General features: G+C 35.5%; 1 protein-coding gene across 1 annotated transcript in view; it reads right to left on the bottom strand.

Annotated features, from left to right (window-relative positions):
• Window positions 1-299: 299 nt before the first annotated feature.
• LOC138328454 (muscle-specific protein 20-like) overlaps window positions 300-24995 on the bottom strand; it is a 28495-nt gene continuing 3799 nt past the window's right edge. The window contains exons 2-6 of the mRNA XM_069275260.1: window positions 8929-8995; window positions 8188-8274; window positions 7433-7506; window positions 6553-6757; window positions 300-5398 (exon numbers count right to left, since the gene is read on the bottom strand). Coding sequence (XP_069131361.1) covers window positions 5198-5398; window positions 6553-6757; window positions 7433-7506; window positions 8188-8274; window positions 8929-8979 — 618 coding nt within the window. The 5' untranslated portion in view covers window positions 8980-8995 and the 3' untranslated portion in view covers window positions 300-5197. The remainder of the gene's footprint in view (window positions 5399-6552; window positions 6758-7432; window positions 7507-8187; window positions 8275-8928; window positions 8996-24995) is intronic.

Genomic DNA, 24995 nt, shown 5'->3' on the forward strand with positions numbered 1-24995 from the left:
CGGAATAAAATAAAGGAAAGTAACTCACTAGATCAGAATAGTTTCAGCGGGATCACAGGCTTACGACGCGAATAAATACTAAAAATACTGGAAAACAGTATTTTTAATTGCTTTTTTTTTGCGTGTCGTAAATTAAACCTGTGGCGGGATTGGCGTAACTACTACTATCTTCATGGCGCTATCTCAATCAACAGAGGCTGAACATACAAGACTATTGTGTCTCCATTCATGAATGCACATAAATGTTTTATTTTTAATTCTGTGGCATACGTTTACAAATGAAATACAGACACGAGATATATTATTCATGTGTTTATTATATAAAAGGATAATGGTCACAAAGCTAATTTACATATTGACATTCAGCATATGTCGACCATTATCACGTGCGTACGTTATGCAGTTTATCGGAATGTATTGTCAGTTATACCGCAAACCAAATTATTTCCGCGGTGATTTTATTTCACGCTTCCATTCCTTACGACGTTTTAATTCGCTATTTCCTTGTTTTAAATAAATTTCATCCACGATGACTAATTTCGGCTGTGAAATACTCGGAAAAGATTGGCTTACAGTACACATGATGAATGTCACAATTTTTTATCATCACACATTTCCATGAAAAAAAATTTGAAAATGTTGCATGTAAAAGTTCAGTAAAAAGGGAGTTTTGTTGGATACACTACGGTTTTGTGTCCCCTAGTCGATATATTTCATTCTCCTGATTAAATGGCAGCAGAAACAAGTGAATGTATTTATCTGTTAACCTCCTTTGATTTTAGAATCACAGACATTCTTTTGTTTATAACAAGCATGTCCATTGGCTGAAGAAAACGAGCTGTGAGTTGTAACGTCGCTTCTGATTTGTTGAAATAAAAGTGGAATAATTTCTACTAGAAACAGTCTACCAATGAAAGAAGTGGATTTCGACAGGGATTGTTTAAAACAAAAATGTGTTTTCAATGAACTTACACTATAGTTTTCGTACGATTTGTAACTAAAATGACGACGCAGCAGAGATCATGGTTTTCAATAAGAATAAGTAACTGTGGTTTTTTTTGACAAGGAGGGGGACGAACTCGAAGTTTAAACACCCATTGCTCCCTAAAGTTATCTATGTAATAAAAAACTAAACGTATCTACATCTTCTACACTTGTTAGCTAATACTATATCATTATTTGTTTGAGGTAGAGTACCATAAACCAAGAAATATTTTTTTTGTGATTCATTTTCGAGAGTTTCGCATGTCAAAAAATATCGCAAAATTACTCAATGAGATAATGTTACACCAATTTCTTTGCACATCCTTTCAAGAAATAGTATCTGAGTAGCTAAATCTACTCCATGCCCCACTAAGGAACATTTTGATCCATCAGAGTTACTTCCATTTGTAGTCAAACGAAGGGAAGTAACTCTAATGGATCAGAATGCGAAAAACGAACACTCAAATATTATTTGGTTTACAGTAAAATCAAATTAAGAAGAATATCATTCTTAAATAATGACAAAATTGTTTTTCGAGCACTTTGTTAAAACAATTCAGCATATGTTTCTCAATACTACTTTCTGAATGGGTATACATTTCTACAATAAAATATATTTCACAATATAAAATACACGATAGCATGAAAACAATAAAATGTATATGCATATCAAAGATTATATAGACCGCTTATTAGTAAAATTGACAATGTATAATGTAAATTCAGAAGTTTCTCAGATCTTTCAGAAAAATCTTAATCAACTTTCATCAATGAAATATGCACACAAACATATATGCAAGGCGAATAAATCTTTCATTTATGAAATTTGAACAGCAAGCAAAGCAAACATAGATAATTTATTTAAAAATCTATACCAGATAAATCTTTTCAGGAATAAACTTCATTGATGAAATTTACAAGAAGAATTCTTGTGCAAGCAAAGTAAACGCATTCATCAATGGATCTGTCCCGCAAAGAAAACCTGGTTAAAAACGTTGCTAGGAGTTAATTTCGTCAAAAAAATGTACATCACTGCATATTATTCATAGCTCAATTAAGTAGTTTGTATTATTATTAATGCATAAACCATGTGTTGATTATCTATGATTATAATGCTATTTAAACACTATTTAATATTATATATACACCATCGTCTAAAACACTTTAAACATGGTTACACAAAAAAAAAATGATTGTAAGCTCTTAGTACAATGTACAATGGTTTGTCTTTCAGGGGAAAGGGTGTTATTAATTAACATAGGCTTGCTAGACTAGATGAAATTGGCTTTAGGAATCACAAGTTTTTTGTAAGTTCCCAATAGAAAAAAAATAATGAATTATTAAAATTTATGATCTCAGAAAACGTCAAAAACATTAGTTAAAAGAACATTGAAAGGTGAGTTTTACAAGGAACATAATAATACATCATTAACAGAATATATACTGCAAGGCTACCAATACAGGCATTTTTAAGTCTGCATATCTTTGTTAAGGAATTCATGTGTATCAGGTATAGAAAGGATTATGAAAATTAAATCTGCAAAAATTATCGAACAAACAACACTTATCCTAATGCTGAGAGAATCTAAGGCACAATTCAATGTCTATTTTTATTGTAAACTACTTTAATTTTACAAGTTTCTTTTTTCAGACATTATTGTAGATTTTTTGCAAATGTCTATTTTCAATGGCTGACTGTAAGTCAATGTTCAGGTCACTGCCTTGTTCATAATTTCATAGCAATTTTTACACAACAGGGATTTGAATTCACTTCCCAGTGAATCAAAGCGAAAAATATGAACCACACAAAAAGAAAGCTTTTAACATTAATAAAAAGAGGAAAATTCTGCACAATATATACAGCTTTCTTTACACCTTTAATTCACATTCCTACACTGGACAAGCTAACTTATCCATCCCAGAATACCTATTTGAACTATACCAATTCAAAGTATGGAAGAATTCATTATAACATTTTAGGGGGCATTGGAATAAAAGTTGGTAAAAGTCAGATAACACATTAGGCCTACACCATTTCACAACCACATTTTTTTACATTCCAAATATTCACTTTAAACAAAAAACATAATATATCAATGGTTGGAAGTGTTACCATGGTACTGTTGGTACATACATTCTAAAGCAAATCTGAATTCAACATGTAATTACATACAGAGAAAGATCTAAATTCAGTCCATGTTTGACAGATCATATTCAGTCAATGTTTGACAGATCATATTCAGTCCATGTTTGACAGATCATATTCAGTCAATGTTTGACATATCAAAGACAGATAATATTCAGTTATTGTTTGACAGACCATTTTGACTATATAAAAAGATGCACCAATTAAAAGTTAAGACAGCTTACAGAATTGTTATATCTAACCAAAACATACGTCTAAATATAGATTTCAAAATATACACATCCAAACAAAACAGGTTTAAAATACGGTTAATAAGAAGTAAACAGAAATGATGAGAAATCATATAGAAAATATTTGTCATTTAAAAGAAATAATGCACTCTATATTGAAAGAAAAATTGGAAGTTCACATAAAGATAACACAACTTGTTTAAATCCAGAGCATGAGGAGGACCACAGGCGTTTGGCTCTATAGGCATTTTTTCTATATACACAGTATTACCAAAGGAGTTTGATGTTCTGTCAATAATATATAGTATTCATATAAAAAATACCCCTATACACTATATAAAAACTTTGGCCGGCGATACATTTCATTCCTGGTGTTTTTATATGGTATTCTAGGGGTATTTTTTATCTATGTATACTATATAATATTATTGATAGAACGTCAAACTCCCGTGGTATTACATATATATATATATAGAGAGAGAGAGAGAGAGAGAGAAAATCTATAGAGCCAAATGTCTGTAGTTTGATATTGAAAGAGGTGACAATTGAACTTAAATGGAAAAATATGACATGACTTTTAAAACTAAGTTAACTGCAGAAAAGTCTAATCCTTATAAAATCTGTATAGGAAAGAATCTTACATTACAGTTGTATCAAGTAAAATTACATTTTTGCTTAAAATATCTTTGATATGGAAAACTGGTACTAACAAGCAAATCAGATAACTTTAAAAGCCTTGCTGAAATACAATAAATGAGACATATACAAAGCAAGACACAATTAATTAAACTACACAAATGGTGATAAAGGGTGTTTCATCCCTGAAGACATATTTAGACTCATCTAAATCAAAGACTAGACCAGTCCATTATGATATTTCAGGTGTAAATGATACTGGCTACTTTATTTGAATTTTGGCTCATTTAATTTAACATGAGAAGTTATTTTGAAAATTGATTCCACACACAATTGTACCTTTAACAAGTGTATTTTATGGATATGTTTTTCAAAATTATTATATATTAACACGTGTAACATATAAATTTAAACAAATGTCTATCAGAATTCTTCATAGAGTTTCAAAAAAAAACATGAATTAAATCAGCTGTTTGATGATAAAATCTAGACATCCTACTTGAAAACCTTATAACAAACATACAAAATAAACTGTTCTTACTTTAATTGTCGGCTCTTTTACCCATTTTTTCTATCAGAGTTACTTCCCTTTACATTATGATATATGAGAGTTACCTCCCTTCGTTTCATTGTCGCACTGACGAAAAGTCATACTATGGTACTGCAAATCACCAATTTCGCAATAACTGTATTTTGGAGAACAGATTATCTTTTAACTTTTCAATAAATTATATGAACATCTATAAGACTGCTGTTGACGCCAATATAAAGATTGTGAAATGGTTTTTTTTCTGTTATTAGAAATGGCTACTAAGTATTGGAATTCTAGTTCGCTTAACTTTCCTAAATATCATTAGGCTTTTTTTACAGATTATATATTAGGCAAATTAAAAAAAAGAGTCTAATAATATAGGCAGGGTTAGCGCATTATTTGTATTCATGACTGAATATCCTAACAAATAACCAACCCCGCGAAATGTAAGTGATTTACAGTATGTCATTGGCTAGATCCATCATCCAAACAATATAATTCACCGCCAAAATAATTGAGACAAACGAACAGCAACACGACTATTGTATGATATTGAAGACAGACGGATCTGGATCTAGACTATCATTAGGCCTATACAGATCTCACTTAAGCAAAATGACTTTGTATTAGATGACCTACAAAATTGTTAAATTCCTACAGAGAACAGCTTCAGCTCGACCCTACATAGGGTTCGTTGATGTTCCGAGATCGACCGAAACTCATACCGCTTTGAGACGCTCCTTTGTTTGACCCTGCCTGTAGCCCTATCACTGTCTGACCTTTGTTCATCACCTCCTCATCAAAGTTTCGGGGATTGTAGTCCGCTTCTTTGGGACCAAGAGTCGGTCCTGAAAATCCATTCTTCTGAGCCTACAAAGTAAATGTAATCCTCAATTTTCGTTCTCGAAAACACATTTCATTCAGTTTTCCATAGCTTGGATTATGAACTTTAATTTTTGTGTTAATACATGTACATAATTTGAAAACACGCAAATTGTGAACTCATTTTCCAACCTTTTTGTATTTATTATGGATTTGAAATAATTCTGAGAAAGAAATACATGTAAACATTTTTTGATAACGTAAAGCTGCATAATCCGTATATTGGAGGTCGTAAATAAAAAAAGAAAAGAAAATTAGGGTACATATATTATAAAAAGTTACTAACTTTCCCCTAATTACACGCCAAAAAAGTCCCAAGTTCAAAAGAAATAAATGATTAAAAGTTCGCTATTCACAGTGCTTGAATATGCATGTAGTTCGAGTTACTTGATAACCAAATCCCAGAGAACAAATTACGTAATTATATGCATGTATTATGTCAATGGAAACATTTCTTATGCAAATGGGAATCTATATATATGATTGTATTTTTGATATGATCAAAACGTCTGGAAAACAAAGTTTAAAAACATTTTCACAGTAAAAAGGATTTCTGGGAAATAAACGTTAAGCGAACTTCGTTAGTCAGAGGTATTTAATAGGATAAGATTATTCTAATCGATCGGTAACATTACCGTATTTTATTAGAGATCGATCGGTACACAGAGAGTATAGGTAGGACCATGGCCTAACGTCTATGTGGACTTATTTACCAATGCGACTTATACATGTACGAAAACTGTACGACTTAAAGATGCTCCACCGCTGACAAATGGTATTTGTTTACTATCAAAAACAGGAGCAGACGATATAGTATTTTTCTTCAGTTACAAAAGTTACTTACTATACACCATTACCACCATTGAAAAGTTTAAGCTTCTAATTTTACTTCAAGTTAAAAATATGAAAAATAATTAATTGCATCCCGAAAAAATTCCGTAGCACTATATCCTATATAGAATGAAGTAATGATTGCGCATGCACTAATGGCGTAACAAATTATTTTATGTTATTTTTTGTGTTAATTAGGCATATATATACACAAATAAACATCAAGTATTGTTCAAATGATGAATATCATTTATGCTCTATCGGCGGTGGAGCATCTTTAATAGCCGGAAATACATATCTAGAATACTCACTGCTCTGCCTAAGCTGTGAATTGAATTGACAACAGCCAACATATTAACGCTCTCGAACAGGTCGGGTGTATTAAACTGATCTTCTTTTGATACGCCATATTTCTCTATTGCTTTCAGGTAATTTGCAATATTCTCCATCATATGGTAGTTTGACAGTGCCCCATTTATTTTCTTCACGGAACCCGGGGACAAGACGTTTATTAATCTGAAATTAGAAAATGGTGGAGTGTACAAAACATATGAAAAAGACATTTATAAAGTCATTCTTGATATTCCATGGGTTGCTATCACAGTCGTTTTTTCCACCCCTGGACAAAGTCATTGGAAAACTAAGGATATCAAAAAACACACCCCTAGCCAATCACAGGCGTACAGAGACTTACATTGAAGATTAAATTAAGAGCGCCTCTCAACTTCAAAGATATAGTCAACTACACTGTACTGTTAAGTGTGATGATAATATTTTAACGAATTTGTTTGAAATAAACTAAATTGAATAAATGTAAATCAAAATTCCAAACTACGTGTCTCAATAATGGTCGCACAGAAAGTCTTTGGTTATGCTGAAGCGCAAGATTTCAGGCATTGATATTTGAGATAACTTTAAATGATCATAAAACCTTACAAAATTATTAATTATATTATGGTTAAGACAATGCATTTTAAAGCCAGAACTTGCATAAACGACACTATCACTAGATTATCATTAGACCATATATATTTATGTCATAGGCCGGAATATCTTAGTTTAAACTATCGTATATTTTATTTAATAAGGATACAGTTCAGCATTCATGTCATGAAAGTTTGGATTCAGAGACAAGTACAATGCACTTTAATTTGCTAACCATCTCCATGAACTTTAAAGGTCATTACTTACTTGCATAATGCGACACCACTTTTGAGTCCCTGGTGCAGTCCATCCCAATGAAGGGGTGTGTTGGGATCTGCGTCCTGGAAAGAATCAACAGTTGTGATTATAATTTTTTTTTTTTCATTTTCTTTTCCCTTTGAAGGAATGCTTAAGATGTATAATCATGTAACACCTTACATCATAAATACCTCGGTATGCGTTATATTAGCTGTTCATCCCCAAGTAAAGTAAATTCTACGGAAAGAAAAACTTTCTTACCTAAATAAAAAATTAATTCTATGTTCACAGACTACCATAATTTAGTAAAGTTTATGTCATCTAATGAATCAAAACTTGTTGTTCTTTTTTTATTATCATTGTGTTATACATGTAATGTTATCTTCGTAAATTTGCTATGATCCTTGTTTGTGGATGTAAAAATGCAAATAAATGAATTTAATTGAATAAAAGAAGCTAAATGACAGAGTGTGTACAAGTCACACTGTCCCGCTCCTTTTATATACCAAATTTCAAAAGTAATACAATCTTTGTTCTTGGTATGATATCTTTTTAAATATTTTGAAAAGTTTAACATTTTATCAAATTACAAAAACAATATTCTATAGATATTATTACGAAAAATATATGATCAACGACCGGCTTGACCTTACCCTATGGACTCATACTACACATTAATCGTGAATTGTCAGTATATTTCGTAGACTAACAGTCGGCACTTTCCGTAGACAGAACCGATGATTCCCGATTGGACATACACCTACCTTGACCAGTTCACACCCGACTACATCTTCTACCCAGCGCCGGGCTTCCTGCTCTCTCTCGATTTCGTTGTCGTACTGTTCTCGTCGCTACAAAAATTTGTGTTCACAAAACATTATTTTGTTAATAAAGTAAATAAATGAGAAGAAAAAAAAACGTGGCACTTCATACATACTTGTTGGTTAGAATGTGCAAAAAAAACAGAAAAACTATTCAGTCACGATTAATTTAGTTGTATGCACAATATTTCTGATTACAGATAACGAAACAGATATTTCCAACATGTACATTTTGTTAAAATAGACATACAGTAGATGCTCCACCGCTGACAAATCGTATTTTTTCACTATCAAAAATAGGAGCCGACGATTTAGTATTTTTCTTCAGTTACAAAAGTTACTAACTTTACACCATTACCACCATTGAAATGTTTGAACTTCCAATTTTATTTTAAGTTGAAAATATAAAAGGTAATTAATTGCATCCCGAAAAAATTCCGTGGCACTATATCCTATATGGAATGAAGTACTGATTGCCCATGCAACAAAGGCAAAATAAATTATTTTATATTATTTTTTGTGTTAATTAGACATATATATACATGTTTAAACCACAATTATTGTTCAAATGATGAATATAATTTATGCTTTGTCGGCGGTGGAGCATAAACATGTAACTTATGGTGATTCTTGTTACATGTGAAGGGAGGTAACTCTTACAGGCCTAGCACGGTTAATATTTACCTTTCTGTCTATTTCGGCCGAAAGCCCATATCCTCGCATCCGTTTCGACATGTTTTCCAAGTAAAGCCTGAAAGTACAAAGTATGATGTAATTTTAATAAACGACCTAGATATTTGAGGTCGGCGACAAGGTGGAATTTTATCTTACTTGTTTTTATAAAATAAAGTCTACAGTCAAACCTTGATAACTCGAAAGTCTATAATCCAAATGATTTTACCTTAAAAACATGAAAGTACAAAGAGTAATGAAAATTTCAGTTAAAGTTGATTGAATTGATAAATTCAACACTTGATCGACACCAACAAAATGATTTAACTGTAAAAGGTTTTCGAGATATCGAGGTTCAAATATACTTTCAATCTTCTCACTTTCCTCATTCCTCTAGATTTGTTTATTTTGTTTACGACTGAGAACATTTTGATGAAAACTCTGAATTTAACCAAATCATGTCGCAATGCATAACAGCTGTCACCAGCTTTCAAAGGCCTTTTTTAAACATTGCAAATATCATAAACATATTATATCAATTTATATGTCTGCCAAGTATAAATGTATATAAAAGTTAAATATATCACTTCTATCTATACTACCTATAAATAATGGTGAACTAAGATAAGTTTCCAACCGCAGAAGCTTTAGATAAATGAAATAATTTATATGTACATGTGTAATCATATGCAAATACTATAATTAGTATGCAAATACACTTCCATTAATGGAGCTCGGTATGACCCCGAGGTCATTTACTTCCATAGTGATGCTAGCGAGATGATCCGGGGAGGTGTATAATTTACCGATTTACGGATATTGATTGATTAACGGACCTGATTTCCGGATCTGATCAGAAACATTGTAAATCATATCAAATAATCTAGGCGTTTAATCGGATCAATATTCGACACACTTAATTTATACTTAAAGAGAATATGATGTCACGTGATCCGACATGACAGTCCACAGGTAATTCTAAAACACACTCACATACCAATGTACTTTAGACATGAATAATGTATATTTATAAATAAAATCATTAATTTTGAAACAGACTATAACTATAAATTTTGATAAGGACTATATGATTATTAATTATCGCATTCTCAGTCGGGAGGCAGCTGTCATACATATTTTTTATCATTTTATCATTCTTGATTTTAGTTTAAAATAAAGCATTCCTGACCATTAGATAAAGCAAACCCCAGGGGATTGAAGAGTCATTCAATTGAGTTATGATGCTTGTTGGTGAATACCAAATAATACATTAATTTCAATAGCTCATATGAAAGAAATATATGTACTAAGCATAATACAACTTCAAGTGTGCAAAAACGAGCTCGTTAATTCTATCTGGCTAACGGCCAACCCATCTTACAAATGCGCTTTTTACATGGACTTTGACTTCATTCATTTGCATTATATTATTTAGTTTAGGAGTCCGTAAATTGAATTTCGTCTGAAAATAATTCCAATTTATTGGGAGACACTGTTTTCAGTATGCCGTTAATGCACAAGGTTTATTTATTTATTCAAATAAATAGAACCATTTAAGGAAATAGTGTGGTTATCCGCGGAAAAAAAACACCTTCACATGTGAACCTGTATGTTACAAGACCGTATTCGATTATATATGTCAATTGTATACTTTAGTTTAAATTCACTTTCTAATTCAAACACAACAGAAACGATCATCTGATCCCCCGTTCTGGGTACCACAGAAACAGGGGAGATAACTAGACTCCGATTACAATATCCCTGCATTGATAATCCTGGCTCCACAGCCTATTCTAGCGGCGACCTTCGCCCCCTTAACACGAGTTAACTGTACACTCTAAACGTTCGTAAATCAAAGATGTCAACAACAACAACAGCATCCGGTACAGTTCAGTGGTATCTGGTGCGGAAAGAGTTCCTATCTTGTGACAGATATAACATTTCAAGCGGAAATCTTTAATACATCATTCCATAAAAACAATGATAACAAAAATGCCACACATAACTTAAATTAGATATCGCTTTGACCAGATCCAAAGTGGCTATCAGTTACATCTATCACTGTTTTCTTGTCTCTACCGCACAAGTACATACATGATTTCTTTTTTCCAGAGTTTTGTTCTCACTTCCGCATATAAATGAAGGCAACGAATATAATATCTCGGGATTGAGACCAAAGGACAAACAATGAATGACAAACTTAAATCAGTTATTGCATATTCTCCAAATGGAGTCGAACCCAGGACTTGTGATTTGGATTTTATGATCTGGTTCACGCTAAAAGATACCATTTGATTTTATGAAGATATTTCTATGTGTTAACCATTTGATTTTATGAAGATATTTCTATGTTAAATGGTGTCTTGTCCCTGTGTAAATGTCCTGAACTGTTATTGTTATATAAATGACGTCGTGTCCCTGTGCAAGTGTCCCGAACTAGTGGCGTATTTATTAACACCACCGAAGTGGACTGAAAGGATCACTTCAGACCAACACGCATCATTGTTGACCTGTCCAGAGTAAATACGGCCAGGATACAGTCCTACTGGTGGTCAGTTGACCTTAATGGACACTATGCCCACTTGTGTTTAGCCGATATTGTGTCCAGTCACATGTGTTCGGCCTAAGAAGCATAAAGAACTACATAATATAGCAATATTATAAGTGATCTCATTTATATTTAGACATACGATTATCTTATCAAAAGGCTACCAGGTATTTTCAAAAACAAATATCAATGCCTATTGGACTTAATGATGATTCAAATATTGTTTTATAAGAAAATAAATAAAATGATTATATAAAAGACATGCATAATTATTAAAGCTAGCTGGTTAAACTGAGTTGGAACATGCAAAAACAAAACCTACTGCGCTGTCACTGCTGTCCGTCAACTGTGACAGGTTACAAGTCAAAGACTTAAAAATGCAGTGAACTTTATTTAAACAAATATAAGTTGTTGGCTTCACCCTGCACAATGGAAACAATCGATAAAGGATTAGTTCGTGTCCCTCTAAGGTCGTGCGTGTGATCCAATGCATTCTCATTCAGCATTTGCATATCACGGAGTTATCTCCCCTTTTGGCTACAATTTGTAATTGTTACCTCCCGTGTCTTTTACAGTACCGATTAACGTCACATTTTCAGAGAAAACGACGTAATGTTCACTCATAAAACTAACAACATCACAATCGACACTTACACGTAGGGGCAGATAACCGCATAAAAAGACGGGACAGACTTCAGTAATAGAAGGTAAGCGTGTTACAGTAAATGATATGGTAAGCGTGTTACAGTCAATCAAAGGTAAGCGTGTTACAGACCTTCCCGATTCATATTATCATCTAGATATAAAATAAAGACAGTGTAAGCTACTTTCCTTTTCACCAAGACAGATAACCCATTAAAGCTTTCTATATTGAAAACGATAATCCACAACTCGGCCTATAACATAGCGCCCTACTATTGATGTTCTCGGGGGAGAATCATAAACAAAGACCATCATACAGACCACGCCAGTAAATATCGGGAATATCGACTTTTAGATAAAAAAATGTTCTTGCCATTCACCCAATTTATGCCCAAAACAAAGGTTTCGATAATGCAGTGTTCCATTCTATTTCCTTAAAAACTCCATACACAAACATGAATATATCAAACTTTATATATATATATGAATCTCGTAGAACATCGTATCTATAAATGTACATGTATACAAATGTTGGTACATACAAAATGTATGTATATAGGGTCCAATGACAGAGAGGTGAATAAGTCTTACTTTTTAAACAAATTTCACACAATATGGGCATAAAGTCGATGTCCACGTGATGCAGCTATTTGGGACTAACCGTAGGGCGGTAATATTATTTCGAGAACTCAGGTTTTGCTATACCACTAATCATGATATTATTATGATATAAATACTCCAAGATACAGTCCATTATATGGCTAAACATATACATAAAATGACCATATGTTGTTGGAGATTGGTGACAGGTCCCTTTGACCAGTGAGGTGATGTTGTTCTGATTGACTTCTGTTGTTAAGCATGCTCGGACATCGCTGACCACATCTCCTTGACCGCTGACTACTTCAGAAGCCTTTGTTGTTTTATCTAAGTTAACGCATTCCTTCACGCAAGCGTATACTATGTATCAATATTTGATGAATTCTATCTACTTACGTATAGAAAACAGAATTACATACCGACAATTACTTATCTTGCGGGGCTTTAAGAGAACTCGAGCACCTGTAAGGGTTACATACCTATGCAGTGATACAACGGTATTAATAATGCAAAATCAGAAAGACCGGAACTCATCGATTTGAATAAATAGTTTACATATTATCGTAAAACAGAGCAACTAGTAAAAAGCATTTCCGAGTAAAATTGAGAGACTAATGTAGCTGATAAACTTTAAGGAATCGTAAAAGATCATTTTACAGTGTAATTGACACTGGAAAAGCTTAAACATGTATTCTACATCGTATAATTATAGTAGTTTAGATATGAACAAAAATGTTATCTATCTTACGGTATAAAAACAACGGACTAATGACATCCCCTTGGCGTACATATTTGAATACATTTGAAAAGAAATTCCCACTAACTTGTACTAAAATTGTCTAATGATACGTTTTGACACAAAAAGAATTGTTTTACTCTACATTGTTTTGATATCAAGGTTATAGTCTAAGTGCCCTCAAACCAATCATTGCACGTTGGTTTTAGGTATTGCAAGTATATTGAAAATTCTTCCGGATGCTTCCACTGGTCGCGAAAGTTATATCTGAGAAAATTTAAAACCAGTAGAATATACATTGACAACAAACCTGTATATATAGGTAATGGATGGGGCCGTGTGACATTAGAAAGGTCAAACGTGAATGTCAAATATAATTTGTGGGATAAGAATAAGGTTTATAAATACCTTCCCAATAGCGTCGTAAAGATGAACGAGCGCTATTTCCAGAATTTGCAAAAGGTTTGAGATTTTCATCCACACATGTCTACCACATGTATACATTGAGGACACGTGGACAGAGTAAGTATGTCGTGTTTGTATAGGTGATGAATCTACCTGGTCAGCTGATCAACTTTAGAAGATCTAAGAGGATTCACCGCCGTAAATGTCTAATTCAGCTGTTACAGTAACGTGGGGTGTCTAAAGAGGTGAGAATGGTGTCAGGGCGTGATGGACGACTTCAGAAGGCTTATAAATACAGATACACTGACGAGTATGATATGTACAATATATCCATAGACATGGCAGTCGATGTGCCTAACATCTATATGCACAAATGAAATAAAGGGCGCTATAAGAAAGTTGCCTGATCTGGACAAGAAATCTCCATGTCCTACACGAAAAGGAATCGCCTATATTTTTCTGAACTGTTCGACCTCCTATACCAACAAACCTCTAATATCCCAAGGCATATTAAAATGAATCTCATTCCAAATATACTGTATAGGTTAGTAAAATGGTGAGTCAAGATCTGGATAGAATAAGACTTCTCTATCATGCGTTGTTATTTCAACATAAATCGTTGCTATATGTCAAGAAATAAAGCTAGACTTTACATAGTCATGAAATTGCTCGACTTTGTGCAGAATTGAAGAGCAGTGTCTCTCGCATGCGTTCTTTGGTCAAGAAATAAATCTAGTCGTTGCATATTGTTAGACCTTGTGATCGATGGAAAAACAATGTCTCTTTCAAGCTGTGTTGAATTAAAAAATTAAAGCTAGACGATACATATTGCTAGACGTTGTGAACAGTGGAAAAGCAATGTCTCTCTTCAGCTTTATTTGGCCAAGAAATAAAGCTAGACGTTGAATATTGTTAGACCGTGTGAACAATTGATAAGCAATGTGTCTGAGTTATAAACATTTAATCTGTTCATAAATCCGTATTACCTTTCAGTGAGATAGCATCATCTACAAGTTAGCATTGGATGTGCATTTTCGCAAGAAGACGAAACTTCCACATTTTTTTTCAGAACACACATTTTTTGTACAAGAATATACGCTTACTCACGTATTCACCAAGACACACACAATTAAATAAGGGATGTGGTAGCCAAACGGTTAATGTATTTCGTCATATTTAATACAAATAGTATATATCTAGTGAGCTTGAAACCCACATGGGGCAACGTCCAGGTACTGACCGACCGTAGGTAGGTGTTTTTTCTCCGGATATCCTGGATTTCTCTACCTCCTAAAACTTTACACGTCCTTAAATTACTCTTGTTGGATATAGAACATTATAAACCCATGTAGAAACCTCCAGCACATTGACAAGATGGGTATGAATGGAGTGGATGTTGACAGGATGCATGTTAACAAAACACTAAAATTACCTGAAATGGACAGTAATAGTTCGTAGGCGACCTAATTTGTTTTCCGGTCGGTCTAAAGATGACACCATTTTATCTGTCTAAAAGTATTTTGAGCTACAATATTGCAGCTAGAGCAGTAATTCATTGATCGTGTCTACCAAACAAGAGATCCCAGAGGGATCTTGGCGCCCACCAAAGAATGATCTATGTCTGACAACAGAAAGAGGGATCTTTTCCCTGCTTTTCAAACTTTTACTACATACTATATATGAACCTTGAGAAAGATCCTTTCAGTACTTTCTGAGATATGTAGCAGTAACAAACTTCAATTATCAAAATTCAAGATGGCAACCTGTCGATCATCTTGCTGACCGATCTGTCCCAAAATGCAATATGCACAACTAGGGTCGTAGGGGAACCTACATATGAAATTTGAGAAAGATTCCTTCAGTACTTTCTGGAAAATAGTGTTAACAAACTTTAACTATCAAAATCCAAGATGGCCGCCGGTCGGCTATCTTGTTGACCGATCACTCCCAAAATGCAATATGCACAACTAGGGTTCAAGGGGAACAGGAATATGAAATTTGAGAGAGATCCCTTCAGTACTTTCTGAGAAATAGCGGTAACAAACTTTAACTATCAAAATCCAAGATGGCCGTCAGTCGGTCGGCCATCTTGTTGACTGATTGGTCCCAAAATGCAATATGCACAACTAGGGCCCTAGGGGAACCTATATATGAAATTTGAGAAAGATCCCTTCAGTACTTTCTGAGAAATAGCGGTAACAAACTTTAACTATCAAAATCCAAGATGGCCGCCGGTCGGCCATCATTGTTGACCGATTGGTCCCAAAATGCAATATGCACAACTAGGGCCCTAGGGAAACCTACATATGAAATTTGAGAAAGATCCCTTAAGTACTTTCTGAGAAATAGCGGTAACAAACTTTAACTATCAAAATCCAAGATGGCCGCCAGTCAGCCATCTTGTTGACCGATTGGTCCCAAAATGCAATATGCACAACTAGGGCCCTAGGAGAACCAACATATGAAATTTGAGAAAGATCCCTTCAAAACTTTCTGAGAAATAGCGGTAACAAACTTTTCAAAACTTTCTGAGAAATAGCGGTAACAAACTTTAACTATCAAAATCCAAGATGGCCGCCAGTCGGCCATCTTGTTGATCGATTGGTCCCAAAATGCAATATGCACAACTAGGGCCCTAGGGGAACCTACATGTAAAATTTGAGAAAGATCCCTTTAGTACTTTCTGAGAAATAGCGGTAACAAACTTTAACTATCAAAATCCAAGATGGCCGTCAGTCGGTCGGCCATCTTGTTGACTGATTGGTCCCAAAATGCAATATGCACAACTAGGGCCCTAGGGGAACCTATATATGAAATTTGAGAAAGATCCCTTCAGTACTTTCTGGGAAATAGCGGTAACAAACTTTAACTATCAAAATCCAAGATGGCCGCCAGTCGGCCATCATTGTTGACCGATTGGTCCCAAAATGCAATATGCACAACTAGGGCCCTAGGGAAACCTACATATGAAATTTGAGAAAGATCCCTTAAGTACTTTCTGAGAAATAGCGGTAACAAACTTTAACTATCAAAATCCAAGATGGCCGCCAGTCGGCCATCTTGTTGACCGATTGGTCCCAAAATGCAATATGCACAACTAGGCCCCTAGGGAAACCTACATATGAAATTTGAGAAAGATCCCTTAAGTACTTTCTGAGAAATAGCGGTAACAAACTTTAACTATCAAAATCCAAGATGGCCGCCAGTCGGCCATCTTGTTGACCGATTGGTCCCAAAATGCAATATGCACAACTAGGGCCCTAGGGGAACCTACATGTAAAATTTGAGAAAGATCCCTTTAGTACTTTCTGAGAAATAGCGGTAACAAACTTTAACTATCAAAATCCAAGATGGCCGCCAGTCGGCCATCTTGTTGACCGATTGATCCCAAAATGCAATATGCACAACTAGGGCCCTAGGGGAACCTGCATGTGAAATTTGAGAAAGATCCCTTCTCTACTTTCTGAGAAATAGCGGTAACAAACTTTAACTATCAAAATCCAAGATGGCCGCCAGTCGGCCATCATTGTTGACCGATTGGTCCCAAAATGCAATATGCACAACTAGGGCCCTAGGGAAACCTACATATGAAATTTGAGAAAGATCCCTTAAGTACTTTCTGAGAAATAGCGGTAACAAACTTTAACTATCAAAATCCAAGATGGCCGCCAGTCGGCCATCTTGTTGACCGATTGGTCCCAAAATGCAATATGCACAACTAGGGCCCTAGGGGAACCTACATGTAAAATTTGAGAAAGATCCCTTTAGTTATTTCTGAGAAATAGCGGTAACAAACTTTAACTATCAAAATCCAAGATGGCCGCCAGTCGGCCATCTTGTTGACCGATTGATCCCAAAATGCAATATGCACAACTAGGGCCCTAGGGGAACCTGCATGTGAAATTTGAGAAAGATCCCTTCTCTACTTTCTGAGAAATAGCGGTAACAAGAATTGTTAACGGACGGACGGACGGACGGAAGGACGGACGGACGGAAGGACGGACGGACGGACGACGGACCACGGACGAAAGGCGATTTGAATAGCCCACCATCTGATGATGGTGGGCTAAAAATGTCAACATTTTGGAAGAAACCAGATATCGGTAGACGTTTTCCAAGGGGAAAACAGAGTACTTTGAATATGACTGTATTTGTGTGATTTGGCTTTCAGGATCAAAATGTATTTCGTAATGGCAATTACACAATTTGGCGTGATATATATAGTTATCTTTTGTTATTCACCGTATACCGTGTGTTTTGCAAAATGTCGTTGCTATGCGTAGACGTGTTAGAGATAGCATAAAATGTCAACTCAGCACTTTGTTACAAGAACTTCTCAAATTCGTGATATCAGATATACGTGTACCGTTATAAATACGCTTTAAGTGACATATCTTAAGCCAGATTTAACTTATAAGCAGACGTGTTATTTCAAGTGGACACGTGTGAAATTAATCTGCAGCAAAAACAAGGTAAATGCATTAGACATGTTAACTTTGTCAGCCTGACCAGTACGGACGGTGGTGATAAATAGGACCGACTCGTTAAAGTAAAATCTACCTGGTATTTTACCTGCTGATTTACATACATGTACACCTGTGTATACCAGATTTGATACAAAGAAAATATTTTCATCATCAGTAAAAACCATTACGTGATAAGGGAAGGTTAAATTATGTAAAATTGCCAACGTAGACTGGTAGATACAGTAACTGTTTTAAAACTATAAAGCAATTTTGATTTTTATGTCCAATGAGGACATTGAAGACTGGGGCAGGGCACACGTTTATTTTGCATAATAGCTTTAAACACTTGATATTACTTAATCTGAGATGTGACGAATATTATTATAATGATCGACATCGGCGACGACGACGATGATGATTGATGATGGTGGTGGAGGCGGTGATAATGACGATAATGATGACTAGGAGGAGCAGGACGATGGAGTAGCAGTGGTAGCAGGATGAGGTAAAGATGAGGAAGCTAAATTCTAAAGGATTATATCAGTTAGGCTCAATACATCCTTACATCGTCTGCTACAATTTGATTGTATTATTTCAACGTCCTAGGCCTTTTAACAGCCAAGGCCGTTTAAAGACGTGCCAGGTATATGTGATAGAGGAAAGCCGGAGTACCCGAAAAAAAAATCGGCCTACGGTCAGTACCGGGCAACTGTCCCACATGGGATTCGAACTTGCGACTCGTAGGTGGAGGGCTTGCGGTAATATGTCGGGACATCTAAGACGTCTGTTACAGATACTAACTCACGATGCTTATGAAGACATCTTCATTGAGTGAGAAATAAACATGAAGTGAAAAGTTACGCCCCTTAGAAACGATGGTAGGTGTAATTCTATACAATATTGACTTAAAGCTGTGACAGTGTTTACTGTGATGGGGTGAAATTACACCTGTCTCTGGTCTCTGTAGCTTTAAATGACTTTAAAAGTTGTAAGAGTAGACATACACCTGCTAAAACGTTACACCCCGGGTACAGAGGTCAAATGAACACTAGGTAGCACTTTCCATTCTTGGCCCAACCGTTACAGTCACTTCGACACGAAATCGCGACCATTTGTAACCGTTCCGTGCTCATTGAGGCGGAAACATCATAGTCTAGTTTAAATCCAAACATAGCGTCCCATTGTTACAAAATCCCGTGCGGAAACATTGTCACTTGTACCGTAAGAGGATCTAGTAGAAATACACTAGAGGGATGTGCACTGAACCGTGAAATATTTGTTGGAGATTGTGTTTCACAGAGAAAGTTTATGTCAAGAAAATATCTTTCTTAATGTCAGCGTGAGGTTGAAGTGTAAAAATATCTTAATGTCACATTACCACCAAAATTACAATACATTACACAGGGGACTGTCAGTGTCTACAATAAAATACACAGGGGACTGTCAGTGTCTACAATACATTACACAGGGGACTGTCAGTGTCTACAATACATTACACAGGGGACTGTCAGTGTCTACAATATATTACACAGGGGACTGTCAGTGTCTACAATACATTACACAGGGGACTGTCAGTGTCTACAATACATTACACAGGGGACTGTCAGTGTCTACAATACATTACACAGGGGACTGTCAGTGTCTACAATACATTACACAGGGGACTGTCAGTGTCTACAATACATTACACAGGGGACTGTCAGTGTCTACAATACATTACACAGGGGACTGTCAGTGTCTACAATACATTACACACACAGGGGACTGTCAGTGTCTACAATATATTACACAGGGGACTGTCAGTGTCTACATTACATTACACAGGGGACTGTCAGTGTCTACATTACATTACACAGGGGACTGTCAGTGTCTACAATATATTACACAGGGGACTGTTAGTGTCTACAATACATTACACAGGGGACTGTCAGTGTCTACGATACATTACACAGGGGACTGTCAGTGTCTACAATACATTACACAGGGGACTGTCAGTGTCTACAATATATTACACAGGGGACTGTCAGTGTCTACAATACATTACACAGGGGACTGTCAGTGTCTACAATATATTACACAGGGGACTGTCAGTGTCTACAATACATTACACAGGGGACTGTCAGTGTCTACAATACATTACACAGGGGACTGTCAGTGTCTACAATACATTACACAGGAGACTGTCAGTGTCTACAATACATTACACAGGGGACTGTCAGTGTCTACAATATATTACACAGGGGACTGTCAGTATCTACATTACATTACACAGGGGACTGTCAGTGTCTACAATACATTACACAGGGGACTATCAGTGTCTACATTACATTACACAGGGGACTGTCAGTGTCTACAATACATTACACAGGGGACTGTCAGTGTCTACAATACATTACACAGGGGACTGTCAGTGTCTACAATAGAATACACAGGAGACTGTCAGTGTCTACAATATATTACACAGGGGACTGTCAGTGTCTACAATACATTACACAGGGGACTGTCAGTGTCTACAATACATTACACAGGGGACTGTCAGTATCTACAATACATTACACAGGGGACTGTCAGTGTCTACAATACATTACACAGGGGACTGTCAGTGTCTACAATACATTACACAGGGGACTGTCAGTGTCTACAATACATTACACAGGGGACTGTCAGTGTCTACAATACATTACACAGGGGACTGTCAGTGTCTACAATACATTACACAGGGGACTGTCAGTGTCTACAATACATTACACAGGGGACTGTCAGTGTCTACAATACATTACACAGGGGGCTGTCAGTATCTACAATACATTACACAGGGGACTGTCAGTGTCTACAATACATTACACAGGGGACTGTCAGTGTCTACAATACATTACACAGGGGGCTGTCAGTATCTACAATACATTACACAGGGGACTGTCAGTGTCTACAATACATTACACAGGGGACTGTCAGTGTCTACAATACATTACACAGGGGACTGTCAGTGTCTACAATACATTACACAGGGGACTGTCAGTGTCTACAATACATTACACAGGGGACTGTCAGTGTCTACAATACATTACACAGGGGACTGTTAGTGTCTACAATACATTACACAGGGGACTGTAAGTATTTATAATGCATTACACAGGAGACTGTCAGTATCTCGACTGCCATACAGATATATGTGTGGTAATTATATAAACTTACTTATTAGCTAGTGCTGAATCAAGGAAACTTATCTTCAAGAATTAGACTTCAATATATTATCTTTTATTAGACAACATATTATCTCATTATTGTCTAATCTGGATCATGTACAATGTATGCGTCAATAAAGGATACATATTACTACGGCTATATACCATTCAAACAACGATGGGATATTTCGGCAATCTTCTGCAACTGTTTTCCGAAGATTGCCGAAATTCTTACCTTTCCAACTTTTAGGGATCTACTTCAAAATGAAACATACTTATACAGAGATATACTATTAACGGTTTTAGTATGAACAGCGGTCAAATCCCTGTCTAACTTGTAATAACTGTTTTGCATTTCTACTTCCAATGTTCAATGCGCAAGAAAGCTGGCTATTGGAACACAGGGTTTCCATACTGTATTGATAGTAAATGCCACATTTTACGGGACGTTTTATTGTCTCGTCATCACGCACTATAACCGTCCCATGCACGTGAGCAAGACACGGTTACATGGTTATCATCGATTTCTTGAATGGATTGCGTCATCTTAGCCACGACCCCTTCCAATCAATCATCGTATGGTGCAAGGCCATGTGTCTCAGAACAAAGGCACGGTGGACGAACAGTCTGGTTACCCTGACGACGGAGTGTCCGTTCTCTCAGATATGTTTGCATTTTTATTTTTGGGTGATGATGAATGGTTAGAAAGCTGCCGTTTCCAAAAACGAAGACATGCACAGAGGCCCCATACGTTATTGAAAACAATTATCTTTGACTATCAAATTAATCTTCCCTACAGCTTCCTAATAATACATGTAACATGGCATGTATTGGGACAATAAATGATTTGCATTTCTCAATGATATAAGCGTCAAATTTGTAATGACGTAAGGAACACCTGACAAAATCGCGTGTAGCCGATTGAATTCGGCAAACATCGGCCGATTCCGGTACCTTATGTTAGATGTAGGGTACCGGAATCGGCCGAGGTTTGCCGAATGAGCCGATTGAATACGCATACATTGCATATACATTATGTATCAAGTAAATATCGTAATCGTACACAAATTCTGTTTGAAAGCTGCTTATATAAACCTACATATATAATGGCTTAATAAATAACAAACAACATGTTTATATGTAATGATACAAGAGCTGCGACCATTTCCCATCTTGTTCATATGTATGCAGACCGGTAAAGTGAAACTCTTAATAATCAAAATATGGAAATCAAAATGATGTATACAACAATGTCACTTTTGATATTATGGACTGTGTATATTTATAGTTAGCAAACAAACATTTAAGATACACACAGATCTTTATGAATAAAAACGGCGTGATGTGACAAGCTTCCGGTCACGTGACTTCATGTCGATGAGCGAATCAGACTTCATCAAATTGTGAATGCATCTGTTTAAGAGATGTAAATATTTATCATCATAATTTTTCATACATGTTTAAAATATGTGTATTGTTCAAACTTCCTATGTCAAGTAAAAGGAAGTTAAACAGTTAAACACGGAGTGCAGAATTTACATATATTAGTATACATGTATATGTCTTTTGAAACCAGCAGTTTGAATGAAATTATATCTAGATTGTTTAGCGGTACGATTGCAGCCTTGAACGGATCGGCAATGTTTAATTCATCGTCGGAGATCTCAGATTACTTATCAATGTGTACCTTTAGTATAAATGATAAAGTGTGGCGGTCGTTACCGATCGAGTACGACCTTTCAATACCAGACAATGCCCAAATCTCACTCCGTCACGATCCATTCATTGGTTTAAATCATAGCGATGGTTTGGCTGATATTAAACTGAATAAATTCTCACGACTTCACAAACCTACAAGTTCTGCCTGTCGACTGATATAACGCCCGTAGTATTTATACAATATAAGTACACAAGGTACACATACACACATATATATAGGTAACGGCTGTTTGGGACATGTTTTAGATTGCACCTCAAACGTCGGCAATAAAGATAATACAAATCGATGTTATCTAATATTACGTCACGAAATTAATGGCAACATTCAATCATACCTCGCCACAGGGATATTTGGTGTGGAACTAAACAACTTAATGACTTGTATGCATATTCGTCACAAATTAGTTAAGTGTTGTGCGAAAATTGGAATCGGTTTATGATGCGTATGTTTTTGTCAAAAATATTCCGGATGAACATCACACTATTTTGAGACTAGCCACAATAAAAAATATTGTACCTCAAAAGACTTTAAACAGCAAATGGTGTCATCTTTAGAGCTACATTTGGCGCCTATTACTGCTAATGGAGAAAAGTTATGATTGTACAAATTATTATCAAAACCTTTGTAAGCATTTTATTATACTTGTTTTATTCTCTTACCTACAAGACAATAAAAATGAACCGTATAAAATATCAAATTTTCAGCGAGACATTATTTTTTACGTATACAAATGAAGATCTTTTTGAAGAGAATTTATACGGCAAGTCTACAAATTGTGATTTTGGTCGTTATGTTTGTTTTGGACAATAGTAGTATATAAATGCAAGTATGCAAATAAAATACTTGAAACTTACAAAATAAATATCGAAAATTGTGCCCGAGTGATTTTCTGAGGCACTGCTCCACTAGGACATATAGGCACCATTTCGTACCCGGCCGAAAGATATAGTGGTATTCGTTCTATTTTGAGACCAGAAAAAATAAACATCAAGACAGGATACAGAATAATTGTCCGATGCTATATATTGTACAACTGTTAATGTTTTAATGTGTTCATAATAATAAACAAAGTTTGTCTTGGTTTCGACGGAAGACTCGGACGTACAATGTACCATAGTTGTGATCCCGAGATTGGATACCTACAAGGCAACATGTTTTAAAACTACGCCCGCCTATTCTTGGGTTAATCTCTAATAAATTAAAGATACATAGCTTGCGATTATGAGAAGATCCTTGTTCAGAAATCCCCAAAAAAAACTTTTCTGGACAACCGTTGGGGAAAATGCGTTTCCTTATCACTCAGACAGCAATTGCAAGCGTTCCTAAACATCACAATGTTGAATCGTTTGAAACCCAAGACTCAGTTTTGCCAACACAAATGCATAGTACAGGGTTTAAAGCTTATGCATCAGAAATGTCTCTAACCATTGATGGTAATACATGTAGAAGAGTATGAATGTGTACCGTGTATAGAATAACTGTGGCCTACCTTTGAAAGACTCTTACGGGGTGTATTACACGTCTATAAATATCACGAAAACCTAACGTTTAGAGGACTCGGATGTGTGGAGTGTATCAGGAGCTTAACACCTGAAACCATATGGTCTCGTATGGAGTACATCAAGTCAACACTTGACAGGGTTCTACTCATTATCGTTTTATTACCCAGATACCCGAGACAAGCTCTCCTCTCAGTCTACCGACGGTGACAGAGCAAATACCGAAAGTAAATAAAGCCACATCTACAGGGTGGATAAAGGGAAGGGTATCAAACCAA

The sequence above is a fragment of the Argopecten irradians genome, chromosome 7 (genome assembly GCF_041381155.1).
Source record: "Argopecten irradians isolate NY chromosome 7, Ai_NY, whole genome shotgun sequence".
NCBI lineage: Eukaryota > Metazoa > Mollusca > Bivalvia > Pectinida > Pectinidae > Argopecten > Argopecten irradians.